Here is a 15,946-nt window from a genome sequence, read left to right as displayed (position 1 = left end):
CCGAATGAAAGATAAACTGTCCCCTCTCCTCTGCCCCTCTCTCCCTCCCCATGTCATTTTCTCTGTGTGCAGTGCTCCCACACTCTTCTCCTTAATCCCCCCCACGACCCCCCTTTTCCTATCTCCCCTTCCTCATTTTTTTTTTACTGAGTGTTGTCTCCTCCCATCCCCTAATCTCCCCCCCCTTATCATCTCCTCTCATTTCTCCTCCTCTTCTGTGTCCCACTCACTCCACCCATGGGTGATACCCCTCCTCTTTCCCCTCCCTCTTTCCTCCCAACCTAACCTCTACCCGTTCTCCCTCTCGCCTCCCTCCTCTCCTCTCCCCTCCTCCACCTTTTCCCTCCCCTCTGTCATTAGCTGGTATATAAGAGCATTGCATCCCTCTCCACCTCTCTCACACACATACAGTGTGTTTGCTGGGAAGGGGATAGTCCAGGGGAAACTAGGGATTACATTGTCTACCTGCTTGTGAAGGAATTATTTCCCTCTCTGGAATTTCCATTAAGGAGGTACAGCCTTTCCATTAACAATATTATGCTACTAAATAGTAGGATGCAGTTATATTAATGTTAGCTGTGTAATTGACCCCTGGTGAGGGTTTCCTGGGGGTATTGTAAGTCTTTAATGCTACTGAACTGCTGCAGCATACTTTAGTATCATTTGCATTTGTATGTGTTTATATTTTATCTGCTTCTGAGTGTGCGGCCAGTTGCATAATTCAATTTTAATATTTTTCTTTAATTTGTAACCATGAAAATTCATATTGAAAACCTGTTTTTTTGTGTACTGAAAGTGTGTAACTACCTTTTTTTGGGGATAATATATGTTTTCAATTTCCTTTCCATTTTTGCTTCTCGCCTCCTCCCACTGCACCATCCTCTTGACCTCTCCTGTCATCCATCACCAAGTGTTTCTTCTCGCCTCCTTTGTCTTATATAACCATACAATAACAAATCTAATGTGTGCTTTACGTTCATATCTTCCCTCAGATCTTGGAACAACATCCTAAAGGAGCCACAGCCACATTCTTATCATCAAAACCCAGTGACATCACTACTATCACCCGATCTGCAACCTATTTGCCAGCCGTCAGCATCATCGCTCGACTGCAACATTAGCGCCGAACACGTTTGACATCATCAAGGAGACCATGAGCAGCAACTACAGCGCCACTCTGTTAGGCCCTGCCCCATGGGGCTTCAGGCTGCAGGGAGGGAAGGACTTCAATATGCCCCTCACCATCTCCAGGGTAAGACCAGAACACACACACTTTAAAACACGTGATGATAAGTCTACTCCAACACACGTTCAAGTATCATCTATTATGTGATAAGAGCACATACCCTTTTTTATCTGCACACACATTCATCACAGTGCAGCTGCAGAATGGCATCCCAGCGATGCCACATGGCCGATAAGTGATTAAAAAGATGAAAACTGATTCCCTTCCTTCCTTCCTTCCTTTCTTCCTTCCTCACTCTCTCTCTCATCCTCCTGTCCATCTTTTCACCACCTCGCCACCACCACAGTGATGATAGCCCAACTGAATCACATGCCATCTGTCATGCATCGACCACACAGGAAACCTTTTCTCACTCTCTGCATTCCGCTTCACTTTTGAGTGTCTGTAGTGAAAGTGCCGCAATCAAAGTTTCTGGCGCACGCGAATCTTGGCTTCAGTCCCTCTGCGTGAACAAGTAACTTGATGGTCCCTTGGTTTCTTTGCCTTTCAGCGTCTACTCCTAATATTACCTCTTGTTGCCCTCCCAGTCTGCTCTTCATTCACACATTAATGTTCACACAAATATGTTTCCCTCATCACTTTAACTAAAGTAGGATCCTGAAACTGATAATCCCTAGCTCAAGCTTCTGTTCCGTTCTGCTTGGGGAGTGCAGCCTCACTGGCACACACGAAATACAGCAAAGCGTACACGCACCACACCCGCATACACACATTCAGTACATTCACACGCACAAATACAAATCACTAGACCTGGCAGTGTACAGACTCCTGGCAACATGAGACTGATGATGAATGGCTTGCCAGGTCCTGTGCCAATCCCCCTTGGGGCCGCTTTGGGTTGCCATGTTTGTGTTATTACTTTGGATGTGATACTTTTCCCACTAACTGAAGCCATGTGAATTCTTACCACAGTTGTGTGTGTGTGTGTGTGTGTGTGTGTGTGTGTGTGTGTGTGTGTTTGTGTCTGGGAGTGCGTGCACGGACTCAAAATTATGGAAGACGCTATCTGGGTAACTGAGAGACAAAATAAATGACAGACAGAGGACAGAAATAGAAAATGAAAGCGAGAAAAAAGAAAAAGACGAGCAGAAATTATACAAAATCAGCTCTGTATATGCAATCTTGAATTCTGATACATGGACGCTGTCACATCTGAAATAACAAATTAGAACAAAAATATTCTGCAGCACAAAAAAATTATGTGCAATGAAATCGTGCTGAAAAAGGGATGATAGATGGAAATAAATGTTGATGTTGGTCAGTGAAAGTTTTCTTATTCCCTGAGAAGTTGGCAGTACCTAAACTATAATTGTCTCAGCAGCTCACTCTGACCTTTACTGCAGTATCACAATGACAGTTATATGGTTTGAGGTTTCAAGACGTTGGCAGGAGTGTGAGTAAGTGCTGGTGCAGTTGTGGGTGCTGATAAAATAAATGTTTGTTCGGTCTGCTTAAGACCATGAAGTGTAAGTGGATAATATGACTTAGTATGCTTTTATATTTATAGGTAATTCCACATTAGGGTCCAGTTATGCCTAAAAATTCCACCTCCAGTTAGTGATTTTCGGTTAAAAGTGAAATAATAATTAAAGTCCTTCTCCAGACATATTTAAAAGTATGGAAAAATACGAATACCAATATTTTGCTTGACATGGTTTTCCGACATAATAGTTATAATTAATAATTTGCTTTCCAGTTTCTCCAGCGCTGCTCGTGATTTGTTGACCGGTGAAAAAAGCAGTGCTTATTAAGATGGCTAGCGCTAGAGTCAGAGGAAACATCGGAGAGATTCAGGCATACGTGTTTGAGCCTCAGTCAGACCCGGACTCATGAGTTCTGTTGTGCACCAAAATTGGTAACTAGCAGATGTGTAGTCTTTTATGTATGGTGTTTGTTAGCTTGTAACTGGAGATGGCTGACACCGTGTTACTGTTTTTGAAATGTACAAAAATATCTGCTATGATAGGATTTTTGGCTGATAAAGGAAGGAAGCTTCAGGGTCCAGTTTACATCCAAAAACTGCACATTCTACCATGTTTGCTGTCAAAACTTTCACTGTGCTAATGCTAACTCATGCTCTCTACTAAAAAGTCAGCACTTCGCTGGAGATTTCAGGTGTCTTTTAGAGTGTTGTCCAAAGTCTGTTCCCCCATCACGATGTGCTTTTCATATTAGACAGTGATTGATTTTCGTATTAGTTACGTACTTAATCTAGCTTGCCTAGTGTAGGCTACGTTTAAATCTCAGGTTTAAGGAAAGTGCACAGACATTGCCCCCTTTAGCAGAGAAATGTGAAGCACCTCTAGTGACAAACTCTGCATAGATACAAGTCACTATAGGCAAGGTCAGACATTTTAGGGGGCACCAATGTAAGAAAAACACATTTCAGTCAGGAACACTTTAGTCAAAGAAAACTTTATTTCAATTTGCAGTATTGTATTTGGCAGTATGGCTCTGTTCTGGGGCCACTCTGCCTTTCCTAGGCCTACGCAGAAAGCCTCTTCCACATGCCTTTGTGTAAAGCCCAAGGCGGAAAGAGAAAACCTGTCTGCCCTTCCATGTGCAGGCGAGGAAAGCCTGAGGCAGGGAGAGCAACCTTCCCTGCCCTTCCATGTGTCTACATGGAAACCCTAAGGCAGGGAGAGCAGCAGCAAAGACCCCCAGGAACAGAACAGAGCAGCATCAATGACAAACAGAAATGACAATGATTAGTCAGACACAACATGAAAAGGAGGAGCTGGGGTGGAGGCGGGTTGCAAAGCAGCTTGCAGAGGAAGCAGCAACAGTAGGCAGGCCAGAGCAGCTTAAATAGGGCGCCCTGAATGAGATTCGCCAATTGGTTGCATAGAAAGGAATCATGTGATCTATCAGCTGACTCCCTTCCATCAATCAGCTGATCAGTAATTTGATTGGGCTGTTAAAGATCAGCTGATGTAGCTGGGATGTGAGCTGAGCTTGACGTCGTGTCGTGCCTGAACGTTATGCTCAGTTTTTTGAGTGGAGGAGGACTTTAAAGTTATGATGTTATATTTCTATTTTTGAGCTGTTACTTCATTGTGCATAAAAAGGTGTAAACAAAAACATGAGCCAATAAACCAAAACAAAAACTCAGCCCTTGTCATTTGCACAGTGAATATCCCATTTGTTCACAGTTTTGAATACCTTGTTGAGGTGCCAACACACCATTTTGCTCCGACTATAAAGTCAGTGCGTCTTTGTGACATAAAGGTCGATTGTTTTATGTAGCAGTTTTTTAAAATTGTGAAAAACCTGTAAAACTGAACAGCAGTGCATCTGGTTTTGGAAAAGTCAAACTGAGTTAAGGGTGGCCATTATTTAGGTTTGGGTCCTGAGAGGAGAGAAATGTATATTAGCATAGAGGAGAGGAAGAGAGTGGGAGCATGAGACTGAATGTACAGTGATACTGATATGCAGTCTGTGGAAATGAATGTACACAGTGTATACAGAGACTAAGGGTGACTTGAGGGCTGATGACAGACAGTCTCGGGCTGTATGTCCCTCAACAGATCATTTATCTAGATCTCCCTTTCTGCCCCCCTCATTCTTATCATGCCTTGTACCCTCATACCATCCTATTTGTTTCTCTCTCTCTCTGTATCTATGTGTCCCTTTATTTCATTAGATCTTAGTTTCAGCCTACATACAAAAATCAAACCAAACCCTAACCTTATCCGACCTATTAAATCCAATTTACGTAGATGAAGGGCAACTCTTCTGACCGCTGATCACTGACACATACACACATATGCCCATACCCACAGTGTGTTTCTGCTGTGTGTCCCAGACACATCGCTCTCTGCCAGCCCAGCCATAGAGTTGGTTCTAAGAAGGGGTTATTAGGGAACGCAGCACTACTGCCAAACCACACTTACCCTAACAGCTGCTGTTGCTAAGCTCCATACATATGTGGATATACTGTGTGCTTCGTTTACAGCACAAGTCGTAGCCACGGTATTATCACATTGTGCCAGTATTGCATCATGGGGTCGAGTAGGTGTAACTGCAGCTGTATGTCCTGAGTTATCTTCCCACTAAGTGCTGTCTTTCTCACTGCCTCTTTTATTTCTTTTTTCTTATAGTGTAGAAAAACAGTTTTACAACTGGCCAAGATTGACGGTGCTGCTTCTCAAAGTGCCAATGAAACTTTTTACCACAGTAACCCAGTTTGACGTAGTCCATAAAAGGAGATATGTGGAGAAGAAAGGAAAAGATTGTAGGCAGTGTGATAGAGCAAGGTTGCAAAGTTCTCCTCAAGTATATTTATTAAAGGTCTGCAGCACCTTGATAATTCCTGCAAATAATCATATATACAATCATACATTGTAATGCCCAGCAAAGCAGCTGGATATTCACGCTGGTGCTCTTATTCAGAGTATATTTCAGTCACAACACAGGTGAAGGTCTTGCTCGGGGACAAGTGGCTGATGATAGGCTTAAAGAGAATAACAGCTCTAATAGTTTGTCAGTGTAAGCACCAGTCTACCATAATACCTTGACGTGTAGTGAAGCAGCTATTAAATGGATGTGCTGCTGAAAAGATTTTGCAGAAAACAGCCTGCAGAAGCACTCTGGTTACCGTTAATCCTCATTAAAACCATTTATTGTGAAATCCATTTACTTGTTTCACGGATCAAATGGTTTTCAAGAACAAGGTCCCTCATGTGTAGAGACAGGAAATAGCTGCCCTCTATTCTCAGTTAAATTTACAACACTGTGAATCAATATTTAAACGCTTCTGAGGGCAACCCACTTACAGGATCCACTGCTAAAATAATTTAAGGGAAGGCAGCCCAGGGGGAGCCTGTGCATTAAGGTTCTGAAAATAGATGCATCATTTTACAGGTCAGTTCCCCGTGACCACCACGCCCACTCATGAGGGAGACTGGTCTCAGATCTGTATCCTTGTTTTAAGAGCTCCTGGGTCTAGGCTGAATATTTACCTGAGTGCATCCTAGATGTTTCAGGGACTCTGAATAAAAACTGCAGAATTATGTCAGGATAGGTCATTTTTGAGGGTGTGTTTGATTAAATGTTGTTTTAATCAAATACAGGTAGATGGCAGCAGCACATTTTATGCTAACCACCTCCACATCAGCGCCATCTGTGGCTCGAGGCATTACTTTTTTGGGTTGTCTGTCTGTCCCATTCTCACAGACGCAATATGTCAAGAACACCTTTGGGGAATTTCTTCAAATTGGGCACAAACCTCCACTTGGACTTCTCGATGGACTGCGTAGATTTTGGTGATCAAAGGTCACTGTGACCTCATGTCCATCTCATTCTTGTGAAAGCAATATTTCAAGAGGACCTTGAGGGAATTCCTTGAATTTCTACTTGGACTGAGCGAAGAACTGGTTAGAATTTGGGGGTCAAAGGTCACTGTGACCTCACAAAACAGGTTTTTGGCCACAACTCAGGAATTCATACGCTAATTATGACACAACTTCAGACCGATGTCTAATAGAATCAAATGATGATGTGATGACATTTTATAGCCAAAGGGTCGAAGGTCAACTCTGACATAATTTTCTGCTAAAACACTTATCTGGCCATTATTTAACGCAACGGTTTCCAACTGGTGGGTCGCGGTCCAAAAGTGGGTCACGGGCCCAATCTGAATGGACCGCAATTGACTCGCAAATGTGTCAAGTTTGTAAAAACAACATACTTCATTTTTGAGTGCAGTAAATTTCCGGCACAGAGCTTTTATTTTGAAGTGCTGTTTTCTGCTGTAGCTACTTGACAGGGACAGCAAACTAGCTCAACGACATGGCTAAACGTAAGTATGACGCTGAATATATTAAACAGTGTGGACCTTAAACTAATGACTAAGGAGAAATCTGGACCCCATGGCCGGACCAGTTGGGAACCACTGCTTTAACACCATAACTCAGGAACAGAAGAAGAGGCATTTGGATACTGAATTTGTGACGCTAATCTTGGCTGTCGACCTTGAAACTGTGGTGGTTGTATAGCTCTTCTGTGCTGTTTGGTTGAAGATGTATGTGAAGCATCCATATTTTAGAATGTGTAGCTTCTCTGTAGCAACATCCATAATTGAAGCATTGTCAGCAGTCATGGCTTCATGTGAGTCTGGACATGGACGTAAACGTTTACTGCAACTTGACTGTTTTGTGGAGGCATACAACCACGAGACAGTAATTCCAGTTATTTATGCATCTCATGAGAATTTGAATTTCTTTGCATCGTGTCCATAATCAGGCATCTGAATGTCATCACTGGATGAATCCTTCCTCCAGAGCTCCATATAGAATTGTCTGGTTTTGAAGAATTGTTAATCACACACAATAAAGTTTGTGCTGTGACTACAGCAAGATGACTGGACAGCTAATCTATATTAAAACCTTTTCATGGAAGAATGCAGTTCCTGGAACAGCATCGGCTGCCTCCCGCCGCCCTAGAGACGCTTCAACAGGCGATGATAACAACTGACCACAGTGATGGGTCTATTTCAAAGACTCTATACATAGTCTCTGTCTCTTCTCTCCGCCTTCCTGCCTCCCTGCCTCCCTTTCCTCCTCTTACAGTATTTACACTCACATTGCATCACTGTCCGATCTCAAACGTGCTGCGATGCTGAAAACTTTGCACCTTAACTTTTCATACCAGACAAGCAGAGCCAGTTGACAGCTCCTCCGTATGACTTAATAACTCTTAAATCCATCTTAATCAAACAAGTCCCATGCTCCCCTCCAATGTCTATCTTAGTGAAATATTCCCAGAGCCAGAATCAACAACTTATCATTTCCTCTCCCACAAATCAATCTGTCAGTGCTGATGTGTGTGTGCCTGTTGGCGCAGACTTGTTGTATTTGGACTGTGCAAAAGACTGGACTTTCTCTGAGTTCACAGCAGCGCAAGGAATAATCTTACACCCCGTAAAATGTGTGAGATTTAATGTTTAAGATTTGCAGTTGTGACTTTTTTGTGATGTCACAAATCTTCTGTTATTAATAGCTATTAGTAAACATTTGTGAGGTTGGTTTGTAGCATTATAGGAGTGATGAGTAAAGAGAGAAGGGAGGGATTACTCTTTGAAAACATCACTACATCACTGTTCCTTCATATTGCATGTTGACAGTTATCTAGTCCTACTGGTGAACTCGCTCAGGCACTTCTGTCTTCACCGGTAATGGACTGACTAATCCTTCGTATAAAACCCTATCAGTGTCACACATGCCAGTACAGCAACCATTCTGAAATGAGAATAACACTGTAATATTTTCAGCCATAAAAAAGAAACCTTTTATAGTTTTTCATACAGAGTCACACTTGAAATATCTCACACTAGGCTGCTTCCATAATTCATGCTGCATAGTGGACAAACCTTTCGAGGGACTTCAAAAAGCAATTTATCTGCATGTCTAAAGACATCATAATACAATATGAGACATACTGAAAGAATTCAAATAACAGTTTGTGAAGGACGCTGCTTTAGTGTAACTGGAAGGAACAGAAGTATTTGAGGCCACAAAAACTTTTATAACCCTGGCAAACAAGCACAGCCAGGTCATAACATGCTCTGCAGTGAATTCACAATGAAGAGGCTTGAATACCCTATTGTTTAATGCGCCTATAATGTATTTTCCACAGTAGCTGCTTATCCGGCCATGTCTCCTCTGTCTTCCTCTTAGGTTACTGGCCTCATGGCTGGTATCATGTATATTCATAATAATATTGGTTGACTGCAAAGACTGATAGAAATAAAACTTAAACGGCTGTGGGTGAGGAGTTCAATAGAAGGAAAACAGCTGCAGCTATTCTCTTTCCTCCTCGGCTTTTTAGGTATTTGCTCTTGGTGCTTAGTTTGGATGTTGTTCAGAGGAATCTAGACCCTGAAGTCTCATGCCTACTGGCGTAACAGAAGGCAAAACTAGTGATGGTTCCTCTCATGTTCCAGTGATTTGGTTCACAGCTGGATGACCTTTTTTTAACCCCCCTATTGTGTTGGGATCAAATTTGACTTTTCTGAAGTTAAAACATTTTATAAATATTGTGCTTTTTTTATTGCAACTTAGCTTAAAAAAAGCTATAATCACAATAAAACCAATGATTGTCATTTTATTTGTTTTTAAGGGTCTTTGAAATTGTTACATATGTGATGATCTGGGTCAAATTAAAGAGTTTGTGTGGTTCTGTGGGTAAAATGTTATTCAAACTTGACTCAAACTATTGTTTGGATTTGGTTTGATTCATAACACTACCCAAAATGTTTTATTGCTGCATCACATACTACTGACTGAATCAACATGACATTACACAAACACTTCTGGGTAGCAAACTGGCAATTGATTTCTATAGCGAAGATAAATAAATCAATAAACTGCTTTATTACTTTTGTCATTTTCAGCCATAACTGTAACGTTGAAAGATTTATGGTTTAACAAGTGATCCGACCTATTTGATGTTGCTGCTGTGCTGATTTTATGTACTGTGTTGCTTTGCAAGTATCTTTGAAAAACCAAAACTACCGACACGGAAGCTAAGCAATGTACTGCTGTTGATGGAGCTTCAGCAAAGCGTATTTTAGCCACCTCACAAAAATCTAATCAGTTTAAATGTATGCTATGTGTGGAATATTTTCCCCACTTGACCTCACGCACCAACCAGTAGAGGCAGTCGTAGACCAGCAACTCCCATGTTCTGCAAAGTAAAATTTTGTTTTTATTAAAGGAGTCTTGCAACTTTCAGAGTGCTGTCAGACCTAGAGTTGTCTTGCTTTGGTCCGAATCAGGGACTCATTTTGTTGCTGCATAATTGCCTAGTTGTGTGTTCTCACGACAGCATTTACAAGCGGACCAGATAAAATGTCTTGTGCAAGAAAGCTGCTCTTGATTGGTCAGAATTTCCAAGCAGGAAAAATCCAGGAAGTAAACCAAACGTTGAAGAAGAGTACACTTGCAAGATAAATGTGACACTTTCTAATGTCACAATGGAGGGACAACTACGCAGGTTGATTTTAGCGCTGGTCATCGTGGACTATATTGCTGTCAATGTTCCATTTAGTCAAACCATACAGTTTGATAACGAGGTGCGGCTCCAACTAGACAACAATGACTAACATGCTCATGCTTGTTTAACCCAAACAATGTGTCATGTGACTGCAGTTGGTTCAGACTGAGGTCTGAACACGTTCTCACCACAAATGAACCACACGAGAGTTCATTTGTAACCGGACCAAGACCACCTCTTCAAGAAGGTCTTGGTCCATTTGTTTTGGTGTGCACCCAACTGTGATTGCTGTGTTCACACCTGCCCAAATGAACCTCACTTCGGGGGCAAACGAACTTGAGTTCGATTGAACCGAACCAAACAGGGCAGGTGTGAAACAGCTCCAGTTACCTGTTGGAAAAGTCTGTCGGATGGCAAGGTGAAGCGCTTAGAATATTCTAAATATAGCGTGCATGTAAACAGATATTGGTTTTTTTTGGTGGATTTTTGGGGGAGGGGAGTGCTGTTTGATTTTTTATACATACGCAGGGTTTTCTGCCCAGAAGTTACTGTGAACAAACTTATTAAAAAACAATGTTCTCTGTGGGTCAGATTTTACGTAATTTTTGATCATTTAGTTTGATGAGATTTCAGTGGCAAGGTAAATGTGGCCTTTGAACCACAAAATAAAGAAAAAGTAAATGTAGATTTTGAGGTTACGAAAGGACAACAAGTTAGTTAAGAGGTAAAACACTATACTGAGTAAAAAGAATTGCTTTTTGAGTGTTTTGTGGTGAACCGAATAAAAAAATGTCAAATTTGAGCCGCCGATGCAAAAGGTACATGCACCTTTTCAGCACAAGAAACCCCTTGATACTAATGCCTTATTAGACATTCAAGCAGTTTTTATTTTCAGTGTTTGGATGAATTTCTCACTGTCAAGCATACTGAGTAATGACACTCATATTATTTTTTCAGAGTATAAACTCCAAGTCGTTTTAATGCTCCTTGGCTGGGTTTCTCCTCTGAGTTGTTGACCATATCATTCCAATTAGAACATCCTACTATAAACAAGTTACACATGATATCACCTGAAACTTGAACCCACCATTTTGGATTAATTACAGCCTCAGTAAGTGTGTGCCACCGATGACGCACACTGTGTGCGTTCATATGGAATAAGAACAATCCAGTCTTGTGTTAATATGGCTGTATTCCTGAATGTGCGTTCACCAGCCCTGCCAATGCTCAGTCCCCCAGCACCATGACAATCACATCATTGAGTCTGGCTGTGAAAGCTGGCTTGTTCGCTTCTAGTTTACCAAAGTGCAGTTAGTTTTTACAACGCAAAATAATGTCATGTGGATTTGTTGATGCTGGTTGTGTGTGTAGTTTTACAATATAGCCCTCTGTTACATCTATAACCTCTCACTTCATTTCCATGTACACGCCATGTAAAGGAAACTTGTAAATATGACATGTTTAATGGTTTCCAGCAGGTATATTGTGACAAGAGTGTCGGAGTTTATTTAGGTGGTGTGGACACTTTTCCTTGACCTGCCTTGTCGACTACTGCTTACACAGTTAGTGGTATCTTGTTTTTCCCAAATTGAGTTAAAGGCATCCCACAGAGATCTTGATCCTTGGTAGGAAGATGGAGCAATGTTGCTGGGAGTGAGTCCCCGTTGTTTTACACAGACATTCCTGCCAATAGTGTCACATAATTCCGCTACAGGTGGCAGTAAAACGCCAAGAAAAGCCGCAACATCTTCGCTAAAGCAGCGAAGAAAAAGACTGTTAACAAGTAAACATGGACGTAAACAATGCAGGCTTCAAACTTTTCCCAAAATCGACTCACCACATGTTTTAAGATAAGTGAAATGCATTTGACACGTTAGTGAGGCTTCACTGGTACACACACTGTATTTTGGTGAGTAACAATGAATGTAAGAAAACTTTGTTTACGAGAAAACGCCACAGGGCACCTCTTAAACATTTACTGCACACTCTGTTGGACATTATCTTCATCACTGTTAGAAAAACAATTAGTTTCAAAACCCATATCAGAGAAACACTTGAGGTTTTTGTGGATATTAATATCAGGAGCAGCATGATCTTCATAATGCTCTCCATCAGCTTGTATCGCAGTTTAAGATTATGCTCGAATGGGGAGGCTTCTTGTAAGACTGGCAGATCTTTTGGCCTGATTCTCAATCTTGTGTGCAAAGCCTTATGGTTAATGTGTACAATGTGTTTTTGTGGGTTTGGCAGCTGCAGCTGCAGTAAGCCATCTATGGGAACTCAAAGCGATATAGCCTTTCCTTATAAAGTCTATAGCATTAACATACAAGTCAGGCTGTGATTATTAGACACCGGTGCGCACACAGCTTTAGGGGAAGAGACAAGTTATTTTCAGATTCTTTTATGAGATTGAAATTATGTATGTGTATGTGTGTGTTAGTGTGCCAGCATAGGGTTGTGCATGTGTGGGTACACATGTGCAAACACACACCATGCATATACTGTTACAGGAATGTTCAATCATTTAGAGGAGTGATACCCAGCTTACGGCCTGTGGGATAGGGTGCTGGGTGGCCCGCCGACTAGTGTATAATTCACAATGAAAAAAAAACAAAGGATTCACACTGGTAATTTATTTATTTTTTTCTATTAGTGCTTTAAATGAGCATTTAAAGTGTAGAGTGTAAAAAAAAAAAAAAAAAAAAAAAAAAAGAGGAAGTCCTAGAAACACCCTTGCGTTCACCTGACCAGCACAGGGCTACTGTGATTGGCCTCTGGCCTCCTGTCATTTTGCAAAAGTGGCCCCCTGGCAAAGCAGGTTGAGTATCCCTGATTTAGAGAGACCCACTAGTGGGCTGAGGGCCTTTAAAAACTTGCTGTATAAGGGTACTTTCACACCTGCCCTGTTTGGTTCGGTTCAGTCGAACCCAAGTTCATTTGCCCCCAAAGTACGGTTCGTTTGGGCAGGTGTGAACACAGCAATCGCACTTGGGTGAGCACCAAAACAACCGGACTGAGACCATCTTGAAGAGGTGTTCTCTGTGCGGTTATCAACGAACTCTGGTGCGGTTCGTTTGTGGTGAGAACATGTTCCAACCTTGATCCAAACCAACTGCAGTCGCAATAGGCATTGGTTTATTAATGTGCGCCTCCTCCTGTACTGCCTTAATATGCACATTCAGCGCATTCAATGCATCAACACATTGTTTTCTAGTTGGAACCGCGCCTTGTTTTCAAACTGTATGGTTTGACTAAAATGAACAGTGACAGCAATATAGTCCACGATGACCAGCGCTAAAATCAACCTGCGTAGTTGTCCCTCCATTGTGACATTAGAAAGTGTCACATTTATCTTGCAAGTGTACTCTTCTTCAATGTTTTGTTTACTTCCTGGATTTTTCCTGCATGGAAATTCTGACCAATCAAGAGCAGCTTTCTCACACAAGACATTTTATCTTCTCAGCTTGTAAATGCTGCTGTGAGAACACAAACCTACTCCGGACAATTATGCAACTTTGTAGCAAAATTAGTCGCTGATTCAGACCAAAGCAAGACAACTCTAGGTCTGAAAGCTTCCTAACATCATGTTGATTCTAACTCCCTGCTGGAGGGCTGCATTTTCTATAAAGTACATGATCTCCAGATTCTCCATTGCATTCTATTCTCCATTCTTCACTTTATATTGTTGTCTCAGGTATGCCATACATGTACTGTAGATCCTTTTCAGGTTTTTGTGTTTATATATGACTAGCTTAGTGTGCAGTAAGGTGTGTGTTACCTTTCTGTACATAATGCACTTGGCTTTAGATTCTTCTATCTGATCATCATTTTCATGAACTTGACTTTTAACCTTGGAGCAGTCAGCCTGCCAGCATCAGACTCTTAATAACAGCTGAAAAAGAGAAGTGGATTTTGTCAGATGAACAGTAAATCCCGTTTCAGGTATTTCCATGATGCAGCTGATGTAACTGCACGATCTACCTCCTCCAGGAGCATAAATTTTGAGTGAAATGTTGCACAACACAGTTTAATGTGTGTTAACTGATGCTCATACAAGTGGGTTGAGGTGATGTCTGCCCCGGCTTCTGTCTACTGCACTTTCTTAATCTTCCCTTCTCTCCTTGCTAACTTTTTTCCTTCCTCTGTCTCTGTACCTCCCTCATAAATCTCACCTCGATATTTCTTCCACTCTATCTCATACCCTCCAAACTCCGTCTGTGCTGCCTCATACGACTTTTTTTGTCGCGATTTTGCTGTTTGCTTAGTTGCTAAGAGATCGGAACACTGAAACTGTCAGGCTATTATCCTGCACACATTTTAATTTTAGTACCCATACTACTGTTATAAACGAGGAGCTGGCCAATAAACAGTAAGGTTTTTAATGAAATAAAAATAGTGATAGAAAAATATTACGCCATTGTGTCTGAGTGGAACTTTCTGTTCCCCCACGGGACTAAAATAAACTATTAAAGACTATTTCTTGTCGTGGAGGATCACACTAAAAGATAACTGCATGTCTGGCCTGAGTGAGGTAAATATTTCTGAAGGCTGGCATATGGAAGCTGCTTTTGTGGATGTTTCAGTTACAAGGAACAATCTGGATGTTCGTGTCTCCTGCTCTTAGCGTTTCACTCTCAGCATGATGTGAACCATCTGCCTGTCATCTCTGTCACTCCTCGCGCTGAAAGCAGGCATTGTTCAAAGCACTCAAACTGGTCAGTGTATGTTCAAACCAGACAATGTTTCAGCACTCCAGCTCGCCTTTATTGCCGTATGTTGGAACCAGTTGACTTTTTCAGAGCACTTAAATCAGACAGCGCATGTGTTGAAAAGTGACGTTGCTGGAAGCGTAATGGTAAGTTCATCTGTGAAGGCTTTAACACACTGCATGTGTTTTTCTCATTCTTTTGAATAAGTGTTGACACGAATATTGACCCTTTCACTTTTGCATGAATATATAATGAGGCGGGGGACTTTTACACAAAGGTAGCTGGAAATACAGAGTATCAGGTACGTTGTAAAGACAGTGTGTAAAGGCAGATTACAGCTTTTATAAATTGTGACACTTAGTTAAAGCTCCATAAAGAGTTGAATTTTCATTGCGGCCACCTGAAGGCCAGGAGAATTCCACTGGACAAACATAAACTTTAACATGATATAAAGTTAACCCTCAAGCGGCCATAGGAGTTATCACCGGGAGCAGAGGGAAGTAGTGTGACATTGTAGAGCCACAAGGTCCGCAGAGGCAGGACGCTGGGGTGGATGGTTGGGTCAACTAAGGGCTTGACTTGGTCACAGGAGATTGCTGTTCATTTCCACCCACCCATCCATCCATTTTCAACCGCTTATCCGGAGCAGGGTCATGGGGGCAGCAGCCCTCAGATGTCCCTTAACCCAGCAACACTTTCAAGCTCCTCCTGGGGGACACTGAGGCATTCCCAGGCATTGTGACCAGAGAGATGAAGGTCACCTAACCTTAACAAAGTAATCATTTTAAACCAAACCAAGATGTTTTTCCAACTGTAATCCATTCTTGTTCTTTCTCTTCACTTAACCAATTTGTTTTTCAGCTTAAGATTTCTTTTTCAACAGTGATTTTTTTTTCATCTTTTTTTTACGGAGAGGGGTGTCAGATCAGAAGACACTGCTATGTGTCATTCTAAGGGGCACAAACAATATTTATGTTATTTAATTAAGAGGACTTGT

The 15,946-nt window shown here is 41.7% G+C and overlaps 1 protein-coding gene across 4 annotated transcripts in view; it reads left to right on the top strand.

Annotated features, from left to right (window-relative positions):
- Window positions 1-399: 399 nt before the first annotated feature.
- The window catches only part of pdlim5a (PDZ and LIM domain 5a), an 82,947-nt gene continuing 67,400 nt past the window's right edge, over window positions 400-15,946 (top strand). For all 4 annotated transcript variants that reach the window (XM_050050564.1, XM_050050562.1, XM_050050561.1 and 1 more), the window contains exons 1-2: window positions 400-512; window positions 993-1,252. In XM_050050564.1, coding sequence (XP_049906521.1) covers window positions 1,154-1,252 — 99 coding nt within the window. In that variant the 5' untranslated portion in view covers window positions 400-512; window positions 993-1,153. The remainder of the gene's footprint in view (window positions 513-992; window positions 1,253-15,946) is intronic.

The sequence above is a fragment of the Epinephelus moara genome, chromosome 8, assembly GCF_006386435.1.
Source record: "Epinephelus moara isolate mb chromosome 8, YSFRI_EMoa_1.0, whole genome shotgun sequence".
Taxonomy (NCBI): Eukaryota; Metazoa; Chordata; class Actinopteri; order Perciformes; family Serranidae; genus Epinephelus; species Epinephelus moara.
The sequence above is the reverse complement of the archived record's forward strand: the minus strand, read 5'-3'. Positions and strand labels throughout refer to the sequence as shown.